Source organism: Lepidochelys olivacea (genome assembly GCF_965140295.1).
Source record: "Lepidochelys olivacea isolate rLepOli2 genome assembly, chromosome: 2".
Classification (NCBI taxonomy): Eukaryota; Metazoa; Chordata; order Testudines; family Cheloniidae; genus Lepidochelys; species Lepidochelys olivacea.
The window spans coordinates 80,430,732-80,446,882 of NC_140412.1; the positions used below are offsets into that span (position 1 = coordinate 80,430,732).

The window sequence follows — 16,151 nt, forward strand, 5'->3', positions numbered from 1 at the left end:
AAAGTGAAGAGGCAAATCTAAATACAAATAATAATAAAAAAAACCAACCAACAATCCTTATAATTATCATCATCTGCTGCTTTTCCCTCTTCTGGCAAAGAAACACTCCATCCATTTGCAGAAATCGCCCGCGGAAACGTTACATCAAAACTAATCACAACGATTAAAATCAGCTTTTCTGTGCAAGAGGAGAGTAAAACGCAAGTTGGAGGCTGGAATGAGACTCTTTTTTTCCACACACACAAAAAACTGAAAAAAATTACACGATCTATCTATATATATATATATGCACGTTTTGAAGGAGATCAATTTTATGCCCGTGTGATCAGTTAATTTAATTTAACTTTTATTGTGGAGATTGATTTAGACTAGAGGTAGAGACATGAGCTAATTGTATCCTGATCCTTGCCTTGAGGGGTTTCAAAGCCCTGGAGCAACTATTCTCTGTATTTTGTTCTGTCTACCTTAGCCAAGCTATTGCATTTCTCTCTGGTGTAGCGAGGAGAGCAGATCGCTGCTGGGAGAGAGAAATATCGGAAGTGGGGAGGAAAAAGGGGAAAAGGACTTGGGGTGAGAAGAGCGAGAGAGCAAGAGGGAGACTTTGCGGCTTCAATGTTTCAGGTAAGATCTGACTGTTTGGGATTGTTATTATTTGCTAAGGAGGGTATGGCTGGGACTCTGGGCGCAACTCGCTTTTACGCATGTGCCAGGCAATGGGAGAGCGCTGCACCCTCCTATAGCCACCGAGAGGGAGAGAGACACGGGGCTGGCAAATCTCCCACCGCTAGTTCGCTGGGCGAGGGGGATGCGAGCTCCGCTGCGAGCGTGCAGGAACGGACTGGGCGGCGGGGGAGGGAGGTGCGGCGGGATTTTCCCTCCGCGTCCCCCCCCCCGTTCCCGCCCAGCCCTGCCTGCGAGCTCGCCGCGGCTGCTGCAGCCCGGGCTTCCTGCCGCCGTTTGCTCTCCCTTGCGCACTGCCAGCCCGGCTCCTGGGGGGGCGCGTGTGTTGCTGGGGGGGAGAGGGGGGTAAGCGGCTCCCCTGAGCGCGGCCGGGGGGCCAGGCGGGCCCGGGCGGCCTCGCATTGTTCAGCGGCTGGCGGGCGCGGCGCCATTGTGCGGGCGGTGCAGCAGCTCGCGTCCCCGGGCCGCGCGGGCGCGCTCGGGGACCCCCCGCCGCTCCCTGCACACGCGGCCCGGGTCCCCTTGTCCCCCTGGGCGGCGCGGGGCTGCAGGGAGCGGCAGGTAATGGCCGGGGCTGGGCTCGCTCCTTTCCCGCCGGGCCGGGCTCGGCTCCTCGGGGGCCTGCGCTCCCTCGCCGCCACTATGGGGGGCGAGGTGCCCGGGGGGCAGCGGCGCGCGGTGCTTTGCCCGCGGGGAGAAACCTGCTGGTGCCTGGAAAACGCCGCTCGGCGCTGCCGCGGGGCCAGGCAAGGCTGAGCTCCTCTCGCCGAGCAGCTGATGCCGCTCTGCGGCACGTGCCCCGGGCCCCTGTGCCTGGGCCCCTGCCGAGCACGTAGCCATTGTCCTGCCAAAGCCTCTTCCGACGGCCCCGAGCGGCTGGGGCGGAGGCAACCTGCTGAGTTCCCGCGACTTGCCGTGGGGAGCCGCTGCTGCTGCTGGGAGAGGTTGGGGGCAGCAGCAGCGCCCAGGAACTGTTCGGTCTCCCTGGGGCTTTGGCGCCCTGGCTTGTCTCTGGGGTGCGAAATCCCGGTGCACTCGCAGTGCGCTCAGTCTGCTGGATACTGCAACGTAGCCCCATTCAAATAAATCTTGTGAGTGTGTGGGCTTCCCTCCCCCTTCGCGGTAGAGAGAGGACGGTTTAACATACCCGTTCTTTAAGAAATGTTCCCCTTCTGTTTTCAATCAACTAAGCTGGCAGCTAGATACGAGTTTATTTGCGAATACCCTCTGGGTACCAAGCATGCTTGGATTGTTTTAGCAAATTAAAAACGAGCAAAATGCTTTTACCTTCTCAGCAGTAGACTTTTGAAGAGACCTCATGTTTTTAAGCAAAAGAGGGAGGGGGGGAATCCAGATATACCCGAAACATCTCTGAATGTGTGAAAAGACAAAATGAGTTTTCTTTAAATAGTCCCCTTTAACTAGTAAACTGCTATTAGATTATATATATTTTAAAACTAAACATTTATCTAGCCCTTTTTATTAAACAAGTTGCAAAGCTATTTCAGCCATTTCTAAGTTAATATTTTATATATGCTATTCTTGATTCATAGTTGAAGGGAAATCTGTTTATATTTTGTTGTGATGTAAGATGGTGCTATTAGTTCACTAGATTGCATGCTGGCTAAAACTATCTTGATCTCCACTCCAACAGCTACTTGAATGTAAGCGATTAGCAGTTACTATAGTGATAACACTGCTGGATTTTTGGTAATTGCACAGTGTGATATCAATGAAGGTGACCAAACAGTGTAGAAGTTTTCCAAATGTAGGAAAGTTTGTCATTCATAAAAATGAATCTTCAATTTATACTCATTAGGTTAAACCACATACTTAAGAGGACATTTTTAACTAGTTCACTCTGAGAGACACTTCGTGAAATTTAATACCATATATTCAAAATGACTGCAGTGATTTTGGTGTATTAATTATGTCTGAAGCATAACAGGGAAATGTTCTTGCACACCCTAGAGGTCCCTCTTATACCTGTAAGATTGCTAGTGCGTTTACAGTTCTTTTAAGTCTGTGTTTGAATAACATCAACTGTACCTGCAAATATCAACTTAGTATATTTCTATTACAGTAATGAAGCAGTGACTTCAGTCACACTACTTTTTTGTCATTTGGGTACTTATGACTGAGATAACGTGCGCATTCATCTGTCTAAGCTCTAACAAACTGATTAGATTGGAACTAATTCTAGGCCAGTGGTTCTCAAACTTTTTGTATCGGTGATCCCTTTCACACAGCAAACCTATGAGCGTGACCCCCCCCCCCCCCGCTTATAAATTAAAACACATTTTTTTATATTTAACACTATTAAAAATACTGGAGGCGAAGTGCGGTTTGTGGGTGGAGGCTGCTAGCTTGCGAACCCTACCCCCCATGTAATAATCTTGCAGCCCCCTAAGGGGTCATGACCCCAAGTTTGAGAACCCGTGCTAGGTATTGGTTTTAAGAGATTTGAAAAGGGAAAAGTGATTTAATATCTATAAATTAAATATCTTTGTTCTAAGAATGTCGATCCCAAATCCTAAATTTCTTAGAGTTGCTTAATCTTTACTCAGGTAAAACTCTCTCTGAAGTCTACAAATAAATAAGGATCCCAGGTTTTGGTTCATGGTTAATAAGGGAAAAATATTAAAGTGAGTAAAGAGCTGAGTATTAAGTAAGATTAGGTGATGAAAATAATAGCACACTTATTCAAAATACTTTACAAACATTAACTGTTTCTCACAACTTCCATGTAATGTAAGCAAGAATTATCACCATTTTACAGGTGGAGAAACTGAGATACAAATTGGTTCAATGATTTGCCAGAGGCCCCTTAGCATGTAAATGATAGAGTTGGGATTAGTGGGACAGATTGTAATCTCTTGCCAGTTTAAGATGGTGTAACCATTGACTCCAGCAGAGTTACTTTGATTTAAATCAGATTCAGATGTCTACTCAGGGGAGAGAGCACTCTGATTTGACATTCAGTTTTGAACGGGGCCAAATTAGAAGTAAAAGTTTAGTAGTGGTTCTTAGTGGATTTTTGTAAGTACTTTTTAACTGTTCTACTATAAACATTTGAAACTTTAGGACTACTTTTGCTATCCAGACTTTTTATTTTCTGTTCCAGTTTTTTGTATCAGCATGATTCAAAAATTGGGGTGTTTTGTTTGTTTTTAAAATGAACTCATTTCTCAGATCTAGTGTTGCTTTTGTTGTTGGTTTCTCAGAAGTTTCACTGGATGAAATCTTGTGTTTTAGGGTGGAGCAAATGGGGAACAAATTATTTTGCATGATCAAGACTTCCATTCATTAAAAATCTTACTCATATAGAAATGAAAAATTAAATGACTTTATGGGGTATAAAAATGCCTCTTCTTTTCATTCACAAAGGAAATGCAACATGTAAATGACCCGCATACACATTATCATTGATAGGATTAGGATGAGTTTATGTATGCAGAAAATGTAATGTGATGGGAAATACCCACTGATCATAACACATCTGGGTGCATGATTTAAAATTAAAATCTTTCACAATTAAAGAATAACATAGCTACCACTCTCAGACAGTACTTCAGATGAGCTAGAATGTACAGGAGTGATGTTTTTGCCCTTTTCTATCCTTACTGCTTTAGAAAATGTGTCATGATATTGCAAAATACGTGCATTTGGGTTTTGACTAATGTCTTCACTATTAATTTTTTGTCATTATTATGTATTAATAGATACAACATGGCATCAGCAAAATATAATGGAAAGTTTCTAATTTCATGAAGCTAACAATCAGTTAATCTAATAAATTTCCTTAATAATCATACTCAGCACTTACGTAGCATTTTACATCTTCAAAGGATTGATAATTAATCAGTGATTTAACACTTTTGTAAGGTCAGAAAACAGATACAGAAGGCTTTATGCCATGTAAATTAGGAGTAACTTATCTGAAGTCAATGGATACTTATAAAACTGTAAGAGAGAACAGAATCAGGCCCATGGAATGTATGTGGCTTGCCTGAAATCACTCTGAGGGAGAGCTTTGTGGAGCTTGAAAGCTTGTGTCTCTCACCAACAGAAGTTGGTTCAATAAATTTATAAAAGATATTACCTCACCCGTGTGGTATTTCTAATATCCTGGGACTGACAGCTACAACAACACCACGTACAGTGGCAGAGCTAGTTAAGGAGGTCCTAGGTCCCAGTTTCATGCTCAGTCCAGTAAACAACACTGCCTCACTTGCAATGTGTGTTCAACACTGCTGTGCTCCCAGAGGAAAAAAGATGTCAATCAGAAATGGCTATCTGCAAAGATGCCTTATTTTGGATCCCTAGTGTGCAGCTGCAGTACAGCCAAGTTGGATCTCCTTCCAGGAAACAAATTTAAGGGGGGGGGGGAGGGAGAGAGGAGTGTTTTTTTTTCACAAAACATAATTCTTAATTTAATTTAATAAATCTTTTGTTGGTCTGCATTTTATTTTGATATCTTTACAATTGGGTAAAACTAAGCTGTGAGATAATTGCATTGATTTCTATGCTCTTGCACCAAGAATTAATTTGCCTTACTATATTAAAATATATATTTCTGTTGTCCTACTTTTTGTGAAATATAATCTCACTTTTGCAGTTTGGAAGAAAAACAGATAAAATGCACATCTTCATTTTATTTTAATTGTATCTGCTTTGCTGTTTGTGCAATTTATAAGTAACATCCATTGCTCTACTTCTCAGGTAATATATATGTGTGTGTGTGTATATATATATATAGAGAGAGAGAGAGAGAGAGCTGTAACTGGTTCCTTTTTTAAACTGATACCTTAAAATTAAAAGGCAAGTCTATGAATGTCATAAGCCAGTTTTGCATATATGATGTATGCTAATACAACACTAACAAAAATACTAACATGTTTAGGTTTGGTAATATGAATTTTAATCAGGCTTTTGATTCAAAAATCGATTAACACTCCATATCAGATTGACCCAGATTTGCTTTTGATGCTTGTTCAGTTGCTGTGAGCCAATGCAGAATAAACAGCTCACCTAATATCCTTTTTCTGAATACTGTTCATATGGATACTCCAGTTGACAGCAAAACTTAGGACCTAGAGATAGGTAGCACATGATTGGAAATGCAGCTCTTTTGATATGTGATGCATGTGTAGTCCAAGTGTGTTATGAAGGAGAAAACTCTCTAAATACTGACATTCTTCCATGCCTCTTGGTCTTTCCTCTCCAGTATACTGAACAAACTTGAATGGGAATTAATACACCTTTTGGATAGGGGCTTTTAAAAACTAAATTAAAATTGCAATGCATAATCATCTCCATGTGATGGGGAAGGCGATTCTTGCTTATATCCAGAATTGTGACAATCAAGTGGCTCGCTCAGTCTACGAGTCTCAAACTTGATCTTTTCAACAGTGGTCATTCCCTCTTGATCTTGGTTCTCCATTAAGTTCAGTACCAACCATCAGTTCCAGCATTAGCTTCTTTGGCCCTTAGTCTAAGTTTATTTTCACTTAAAATCAGGAAGTAACTCCAAGTTTATGATTATGAGAGAATGGAACCCTTAAGTGAACATATGAAACTGTTTGAACTAGAGAAGGGACTCACTCCCATGCTGGAGTGAACTTTCAGTGCAGTTGATTTAGATACATTAATTCCAAGTACCTTTCTGATGCAACACATCTGCAAAGCATCTGTCTTAATGATTTGTCACTATTGAAATGATCAACATTTTTCAAATGTAAAATTTGTCATTGTAAAGAGACTTAAAAAAATTAAATTGTGTTCTTTCCCCTTTTTTTTAAACCCACCCTTTAAAAAAATTGCGTCTTGATTTTTTCCCTTTTTTCTTCTTCTCTCCCCTAATTTTCAGTGGACAAATGGGGGAAAAAATGGGGAAAGTAGGGAAAAGGAAAAATTGGGATTAAAAAACACTGGGGAGAAAAAACAACTAATTTGATTTTTAAAAATTGTGTAATATTTTGAATAAATGAAAAATCAGTCCTTTTTGAAATCTGGAATGAAAATGAATTTGAAAACTTTCTTCAAAAATCATTAGCATTTTTGGATCAACTTTAGTCACTATACAGCAAAACATGCCTGTGTGCTAAATTCAAAGCTTGGTGTCTGTATGAAATTCACGATAGGTTCAGATATCTGCCTGAAACCACTTGTTTAATCATATACTGGGCAGTACCCACTGAAACCAAGCAGCCTCTGGTCAGCTGGGCCCGGTTATAAGGCTTTTGCTTATAATGTTTAGCCTAGTGGTTAGAGCTCTTACCCAGACTGGAAGACCACTTGTTCAAATCCCCCCTCTGCCAGATGAGGAAAAAGAATTTGAGCAAGGATCTGCCACTTCTCAGGGCACTACCTAACCAAGGGGCTATACAGTCATTCACTCTTTCTCTGGCCCAATTAATATTTAATTAAAGTGAACAACGTCAATAGGAGAGATTGAGACCTACATCAGAATAGTCCTGTGGTCAGAGCACTCACCTGAGAGGTGGTTAATCCCTGTTCAGATCCCTTTGCAGAGTGTTCTCCCTTATCCCAGGTGAGTACCCTAACCACTAGGCTAAAGGTTATGAGGGAAATCCTGTACCTTCCCCCCACACATACCCGCTATTTTGTGTGGCGCTAGGCAGCCTCTGGGCACACCTACTAGATTGGGCCCTGCATGTGATTTATGTGAAGTAACACCTATCTTCACCGATAGCTTTCAGAAATAGGCATCTCTCTGCAGCCTGGACTTAGGTGCCTAGCTCTGTGAGAGGGATAGAGTTTAGGATTCACCCTCTCCTTGGCATCTCCCATTGGCAAGTGTAGGTGGCTCCCTGCCTAGCATGGCTTTGTGGACCATGTTCTACAGTGCCTTTCTCTCCCCATTCATTGTATAGAGAGCCTAGGTGCCTAATTCAGGCTTTGTGAATCAGTGTTCCTGTGATTTTCTAGATGCCTAAAAGTGAGGCACCGTAACATTGAGTGTCTCAACACCAGCATCTGTTTGTTGATTCAGGCCTTAAGGGTTGAGCCAAAGTCAAAGGTAATCCATTGACCAACTCCCATGGATTTCAGTAGACTTTGGATCAGGACCTCAAGGTATCAGTTGAGCTCGCCAACACTTGTTAGGTTGTCTAGGACAGAGCAACCTATTTAAAATTTGGGAGTTATTACTGACAAAAGTAATCCTATATTCTCAAAGGTATTTGGATATTTAGCTCTTATTAATATCAATGGGAGTTAGGTGCCTAATACTTCTGAAGATCTGGGCCAAACTGTTTAATGTGTCAGTCAGTTTTAAGTGATGTAGAAATGGAGAGACACAGTGAAGTAACACTATACAAGTCCCACAGCTAATTCCTTCCTATCAATAACATTATTTATAAAAAGAAAAGGAGGACTTGTGGCACCTTAGAGACTAACCGATTTATTAGAGCATAAGCTTTCGTGAGCTACAGCTCAAGTGAGCTGTAGCTCACGAAAGCTTATGCTCTAATAAATCGGTTAGTCTCTAAGGTGCCACAAGTCCTCCTTTTCTTTTTGCGAATACAGACTAACACGGCTGCTACTCTGAAACCTGTCATTATTTATAAAGTTTCAAAGAATGCCTTCTGTCATGAAATCCAAAAGATGTGGCATTGTGAGCTCCTCTTGGGATGTTTACAGCCTTAAAATATTGTAAAGCTTGTAAAACCTAGGCTACTCAACAAAGAAGTGTTACACAAAATAAATCTACAGGGCCACATGGTGAACCCCTTATACTTGTGAGAAGTTACTCACCTGAGCAGTCTCACTCAATAGAACTGGTCAAAGTTATCCATCAAACCATTCTGTCAATGGAAAACACCTTCTTTAACAAAACAAATTTTAATGAAATTTTCATGTGGATAAATGTAAAGTAATATGCACATTGGAAAAAATAACCCCAACTGTACATACAATGTGATGGGGGATAATTTAGCTACAACTAATCAGGAGAAAGATCTTGGAGTCATCATGGATAGTTCTCTGAAGATGTCCACACAGTGTGCAGCGGCAGTCAAAAAAGCAAACAGGATGTTAGGAATTATTAAAAAAGGGATAGAGAATATCTTACTGCCCTTATATAAATCCATGGTACGCCCACATCTTGAATACTGTGTACAGATGTGGTCCCCTGATCTCAAAAAAGATATACTGGCATTAGAAAAGGTTCAGAAAAGGGCAACTAAAATGATTAGGGTTTGGAACGGATCCCATTTGAGGAGAGATTAAAGAGGCTACGACTTTTCAGCTTGGAAGAGAGGAGACTAAGGGCGGATATGATAGAGGTATATAAAATCATGAGTGGTGTGGAGAAAGCGAATAAGGAAAAGTTATTTACTTGTTCCCATAATATAAGAACTAGGGGCCACCAAACGAAATGAATGGGTAGCAGGTTTAAAACAAATAAAAGGAAGTTCTTCTTCACTCAGTGCACAGTCAACCTGTGGAACTCCTTGCCCGAGGAGGTTGTGAAGGCTAGGACTATAACAGGGTTTAAAAGAGAACTGGATAAATTCATGGAGGTTAAGTCCATTAATGGCTATTAGCCAGGATGGGTAAGGAATGGTGCCCCTAGCCTCTGTTTGTCAGAGGGTGGAGATGGATGGCAGGAGAGAGACCACTAGATCATTACCTGTTTGGTTCGCTCCCTCTGGGCCACCTGGCATGGGCTTGCTGTCGGTAGACATGATACTGGGCTGGATGGACCTTTGGTCTGACCCAGTAGGGCCATTCTTGTGTTCTTAAAAATGTCCATTTTTGTAATAAAACTTTGGAGTTTTCATCAGACTGAAAACCACAATTTTTCATAACCCAAACCCTGTCATAACCATACAGCTAAAGGTAGCCTAGAATTCCTCCTTACCTATAAGGGGTTAAGAAGCTCAGATAACCTGGTTGGCACCTGACCAAAAGGACCAATGGGGAAAGAAGATACTTTCAAATCTTGGGAGGAGGAAGGCTTTGTTTTTGTGTGTTCTCTTGGGAAGCAGAGAAGCATCAGGTCAGAAAACTCCTTCTATAAACCATCCTAAAAGTCCCTCATATTACAAAAAGAAAAGGAGTACTTGTGGCACCTTAGAGACGAACACATTTATTTGAGCATAAGCTTTCGTGAGCTGCACTTCATTGGATGCATTCAGCTGTAGCTCACGAAAGCTTATGCTCAAATAAATGTGTTCGTCTCTAAGGTGCCACAAGTACTCCTTTTCTTTTTGTGAATACAGACTAACACGGCTGCTACTCTGAAACCTCTCATATTACAAAAATTGTAAGTAAAAGTCAGGCAAGGCGTGTTGGATTATCTTTTGTTCTGCTTGTGAATGTTTCCTTTGCTGGAGGGAGGTTTATTCATGTTTTTTGTAACTTTGAAACTAAGCCTAGAGGAAGTTCTGCTGTGATTTTGAATCTTTTGTTAATCTGTAAAGTTATTTTCCATCCTGATTTTACAGAGGTGATTTTTAGCTTTTTTTTTTTTAAATAAAATCCTTATTTTAAGAACTTGACTAATTTCTCTATTGTCCTTAAAAACCCAGGGGTTTGGGTCTGTGATCGCTTTGTAACCAATTGATTAGGATATTATGCTCAAGCCTCTCCAGGAAAGGGGGTGTAAGGGCTTGGGGAGATATTCTGGGAGAATAGGAACTCCAAGTGGTCCTTTCCCTGGTTCTTTGTTAAATCATTTGGTGGTGGCAGTGTACCATCCAAGGGCAAAGAATTTGTGCCTTGGAGAAGTTTTAACCTAAGTTGGTAGAAATAAGCTTAGGGGGTCTTTCATGCAGGTCCCCACATCTGTACCCTAGAGTTCAGAGTGAGGAGGGAACCCTGACAAACCCAAAATTCTTTGGCTTTAAATTACATTTAGGCAACAACCCAAACAATTTCAAAGAGAATTTGATGAAAACAGGAATGTCTTTGTCTACGTTTTTCACAGTAAAAAAAAAAAAATACTGAACAGCACAACCACTGAAATAAAGAGGACTGCTTGGGTGAACATGTGCTCACCAATGGAAAAGGTTTGCAATCTGCCCCATGGATAGGATCTTTATTTTCGTCCTGGCTGTGTCTTCTAGGCTTTTCTCTTTGTCTTCTTTCTTGCAATATAACAAAATTAATGTTGATTACTTGATTATGTTATTTGATGTTTCTCTGGTTTATTTGTCTGTATTGTTTTCATTTCCATCTTACTCTGTAAAAATGAATAAAGATTTAATCAAGAAATATAAACAGAAAGTCCCTTGCACCAGCTTCCCAAACCCTCAGCAGCCGGAACTTCCCTTTTGATCTGCTGATCACCTGGCATGCTCTCTGTGAGAATCAGTTTATTTGTAAAACTAGATTATAAACTCTTTTGAGGAAGGGCCCAAGCCTTCTCATTGTTGTGCACAAAGCAGAGCATACTACTGGCACTCAACAAATAATAATAATAACTGCTGCTGCTCAGGAACAGTATTGCCAGAGGCAGGGAGGGAGGAAAGGGAGGAGTAGCAGACATTGAAAATATTGATAATCCTCAGAGGCCAAGACTTTTAGGGCTTACTAGAGAAGCTCAAAATTAGGGTAAAGCAATATTGTAGAGTCAGAGCTGCTTTATTTCTCCATGTGAATTGCATTAGAGGTATATTTAAATCATCCTACCAGAATAGATTAATGATCCATTTCTAATCTGACATTTTGCCTCTATCTGTGACCAAGCTTGAATGCCTCAGAACATACTTTAACTCGCTATGTGCCCACTATATACCAAGAACTTTCCAAACAGTGAAGACAGATGGTCCCTGTTCTGTGGGCCTCTTGGACTAACAAGTAGACAGATAAGTTACCAGAGGCAAGAGGAAAAGGGAAGGGGAATAATAATAGGCAGATGAAGCCTAATTTATATATGGCAGCTTGATTCACTGTAAGCAGCATGTCAGAGGGTTTTTAAGAGGGGTTTAAATCTGGATGATGTCAGGAAAGTTGTGTCAAGCATAGGAGGCCACGTGGAAGAAGGCATAGAGGTGAGCATGGGAGAAGCTGAGAAAGGGGTAAACAAAGCTAGAAACATTGGCAGGGCAGAGGAGACAGGGAGCAACCTGAAGCTTGACAAGGGAGCAGGATTGGGATGGGAACAGTTATGTAGAGCCTTCAGGATTGTTAAAATTTAAATATGCAATGGCAGATATGGAGCCAGCTGAGAGGTTCAAAGATGGAAGTTACCAGATCAAATTGGCAAGCAAGGAACATGAGTTTAGTGGCTCTGTTTTGTGTGGACTGAAAAGAGGTGATGTGTGTGTCTGGGCAGTTCTTTCAGTTCCGTGGAGGTGAGAGAAAACAGCTGAGACCCAAACTTCAAAAGGGACTTAGGTGTTCAAATGCCTAACTTATATGGCATAACTCTTGAAAATTACTAAAAAGAAAAGGAGTACTTGTGGCACCTTAGAGACTAACCACTTTATAATCACTGGAATCCACAATCCCTGTGTTAGGCACCTAAGCTCACTATATTATGCATAGGGAGAGACAGGTGCCTGAGAATGGCATCCACAAAAGCCAGCACAAGAGGCATGGAGCCACCTAAGACAACTGATGGGAGATACCAATGAGAGGGGCAAGTCATAAGTCCCACTCCTGTCACCAAGATAAGTACTTAAGTCCAGACTGAAGAGAAACACTTCTCTCTGCTTGCAATCCACAACTGGCAATGCTCTCCTTGAGTCAGGTGCCTCAGCCATTCTTGCAAAAGTAGCTTATGTGCATGCCTACCTCCACACACAGTTGGGGCTGGAGAGGGGTGCTCTCTTATAATCTTTAGCTCAGTGGTTTTAATGTACTCATCCAGGATGTGGGAGACCCTGTTTCAGTTTCCCTCTCTGCCCACTGAGGAGAAGGGGTTTGAACAGGGATTCCCATCTCTCAGATAAACATCCCAACCATTGGACAACAGAGTCATTCTCACTCTTTTGCTGGCCAATTAATATTAAATTAGTGAATGCAAAGTTGAACAGCTTCAACAGAAGAGATTGAGAGAGCCCCACATTAGCATATTGTGTAGTCCAGTGTCTAGGGCACTTACCTGAGAAGGGGGAGACCCTTCTCATCATCAGGAAGGGGGGAATATTGAATTAGGACAGTGTTTAATTTGTGCCAGGGCTTGCTAGGGCTGAGCCCCAGCACCTCTAGGCTTGCTGCATCAGTTCTGAATGTAGAAAAATTGTTTGAGCCCCTACACCTCTTTCATTACAAATTAAGCACTGAATTGGGGTTTCCCATATCCCAGATGAGTTCCTGAGCCGCCTCCTCCCACGTTTTATGTGGAGTTAGGTAAATTCTGAGCACACCTGCAGGTGAGATAGGTGGGGCAATCCCTATCTTCACCTGGTTTAAAGATTGAGCTGGGGCTTAGGTTAAAATAGGGGCCTAGATGCCTATCTGAGGCAGCAGCATGCCTGGTCACGGGCAGAAATGTAGATGCCTAGGGAACTTTTACAGGGGAAATGCACCTAATGAATTTAGGTAATTACAGGGTTTGGTGGTAGCTGAGTGGGTGTTCTGTGTATAGCAGTAGTACCTAAATCCCTTTGTGGATCTGGGCCTGAGTTATTTGTTGAACCTGGAGTACTCAGAGCAGGTAAGGCTCATCATCCAATTAGGCATTCATAGATAGGCCTGGATGCCTTTGACCAAGAGCTGGTAGCTATAGGAGAAGACTCTAGGTTTAGAGAGGAATTCTCCGTAACTCAAAGTGGAGTTTGGTATGTGTCTGATTTATCCCTAGGCTAAAATCCTCTATATTCATTTATCTCTTGCTCTTAAATGTGTATAGAACTATATGCTGCCTGTCCCAAAGTTCTAGATGACCAGAGTGGTTTAAGGCACAGCTTCTATTTGAGTTGAAACATAAAGTTATAACCTGCTCACAGAGAAGGATGTTATTCCATTTGAGAAGGATTCTTATGTGAGTTGTGAGAGCGGGTTCCAATGTGGTTTTCTATATACTACCATAGTGGCTTTATTTTACAATATAGTGTCATGAGCCAAGATAGTAATGAAGGAAACCTCTTCCTGATCTGAATTGTGATCAGTATGGTCTGAAATATGAGACTAGCTGGGCCATCATCTTGTGGATGATGTCAGGGAGGTTGTACCAAACATAGGGGTCCAAGTTAAAGAAGGTATAGAAGCTATTGTGTGAAAAGCTGAGGGAAAGGGCTGTTTAATCCACTAGCATGGCACTGGACTGGCACTCAGGATACCTGGATTCTATTCATGGTTCTGCTTGTGACCTTGGGCAAGTTACTTTCCCTTTGTGCCCCAGTCTTCCCATCTTCAAAATGTAAAGCACTTGAAGCTCTATGGACAAAAAGTGTTCTGTAAGAGTTAGGTGGTAATTCATTTATTATAACTCTTATTCCAGCTAGTGTAACTACAGATTCATATAAACCTTAAATTATTTTAAAATCTTACTAAGCTATTTGCCTCAATAATATACTACAGATGTAAATGCCACAGTTTATCTATACATAAACTAACCCTCTTACCCACTGAAATGCTGATGCCTTTTTAAATTCGTTCAGGTGCCCTCTACTCCTTCTATTTTTAAAGGTGTCTGGTTTCTCCTTGTTCAGACAATTTATTATTTTATGTACCTCAATTTTGTCCTCTTTTACTCTCTCCTTTCCAAATAAAATAGTTCTAGTCTTAATCTTTCTCTGTTTAGAAACCCCCCTGCCCACACACATGTTTCTAATCACTTTTATTGCCTCTAGCTATCTAATTTAGTAATCTATCACTCCTCCTCTCACTGGATGTTTTAAAGCTAGTTCAAAAGCCATCAGCGGGAAGGAAACTTAAGGATGGTCTTGTGGTTAAAGTGTATCATGAGGAGTCAAAAGTTCTATTCCCAGATCTCCTGCAATGTGATCTTGGGCTTCTTGTTTAACTGCTGTGTACCTCCGTTTCCCCAGCTGCACAAGGGGATGATAACTTTTACATATGGGTGTTGTGAGGCTTAATTAACGTAAAGTGCTGTTTGACTATTGGATGGAAGGGGCTGTAGAAGTGCAGCATATGAAATATAGTAATTTAATTTGTTTTTCCAAGATGTTTAGCTGTTGAGGTGTGTAATTCCTTTTTAACTCTTTAACAGCATATCATAGGAATGTTTTGTATCGGTTACACTAATGCAACATTAGGTTCCAAATAAATTCAGTTGGGTCATTTCCATTTGATGTTCACCATAAACATCAAAGAGACAGGACAAATAGACTCATGATTGTAATGTGTCCTAAGAGAGCCCCCATTTAAGCCCTGTTGGGAGCGAAATACAGAGCAGTCCCTGATCCCCTTTATAGTAGCACAGGGCCCAAACCTGTAAGGTGCTAAGTACCCTCCACTCCCATTCCTGCTTAGTAGGCTTCAGGATGAGGCCATAAGGACTGCTGGCTTGTCCCCAGTTTAAATAGACTAATTAACATCGTGGTAAATTAGGAATACCAAGCTCTTCAAAAGCACTATTAGGGATGACCAAACTAGTTGGATGCTAGGGACAACACAAGGGGTTTACAACCTAATTTTTAATGTGAAACTTGGGGAGACAAAATTTTGGTCGTAATTGAGGTATTTCTCACCTGCTCTATATCTGCCTATTCCTCTCCCTTCCCTTCGTCCTTGGCACCTCTCTTCTCCTGTAGCACTCTCAAGAAAATTCTAAGTAGTACTACTTTCAGATCCTGTCTAGGATCCATCGCACACGCACCCCCGCCCCGATTTGTTTGGTCTTTGTTCCCCTCGCTCTAAGGAGGGGGCCCAACCCTGCAAGATTTTTCACATGTGACTGATGAAGTCAGTAGGGTTACTTCTACGATTAAGGTTATCAGAACTGGCCCTAAGGCTGGTATCTTCTCTGCAACTCTAAAAGAAGAGGGGGTTGGACTGCATTGTTTAGCAGTGGAAGCCGGTGGTGGGGGTGTCTTTTTTGTTTTTGTTCTTCTCCCACCTCCACTGCAGATGAAGCTGCTGGGGGGGTGTAACATTTCCTGTGAAAATCAATGGAATCTATCAGATTCTCAAAGCTTAGACCTGTGCTTCCCTTTGCCTCCACTTGATGGGCAGCTGGCTCTGCCAGTCTCTCACTACTTGCTGTGACCATTATGTAAATCTAACCATGGACTATATTTGCTCTTTCACCCAAGCAGTTATCACACACATTTCCCTAACACTTCAAAATTGTGCCTTCCAAACATTTCCTAACATAAAGTTAAAAGTCATCTATTGCCAAAGTGATTTTTCAGCCCTAGCGGGCATGTGTTTTTTTTCCTTTTTTTGTATAGTTCAGATAGTTTGAAGCTCTTTTACACAGGCTGCCAAGGGTCAGTTGCTGGGTATATTCAGAAATATATATTTTTAAAATTACTCTGTGCCCTAAAATGATCTGTGATGTTCCCCTGTCATGGATTCCCTTTAAAACC

At 41.6% G+C, this 16,151-nt stretch overlaps 1 protein-coding gene across 1 annotated transcript in view; it reads left to right on the forward strand.

Moving 5' to 3' along the window:
- The first annotated feature begins 483 nt into the window (after nucleotides 1-483).
- Nucleotides 484-16,151, forward strand: part of KCTD1 (potassium channel tetramerization domain containing 1) — a 148,944-nt gene continuing 133,276 nt past the window's right edge. The window contains exon 1 of the mRNA XM_084621912.1: nucleotides 484-621. Coding sequence (XP_084478038.1) covers nucleotides 613-621 — 9 coding nt within the window. The 5' untranslated portion in view covers nucleotides 484-612. The remainder of the gene's footprint in view (nucleotides 622-16,151) is intronic.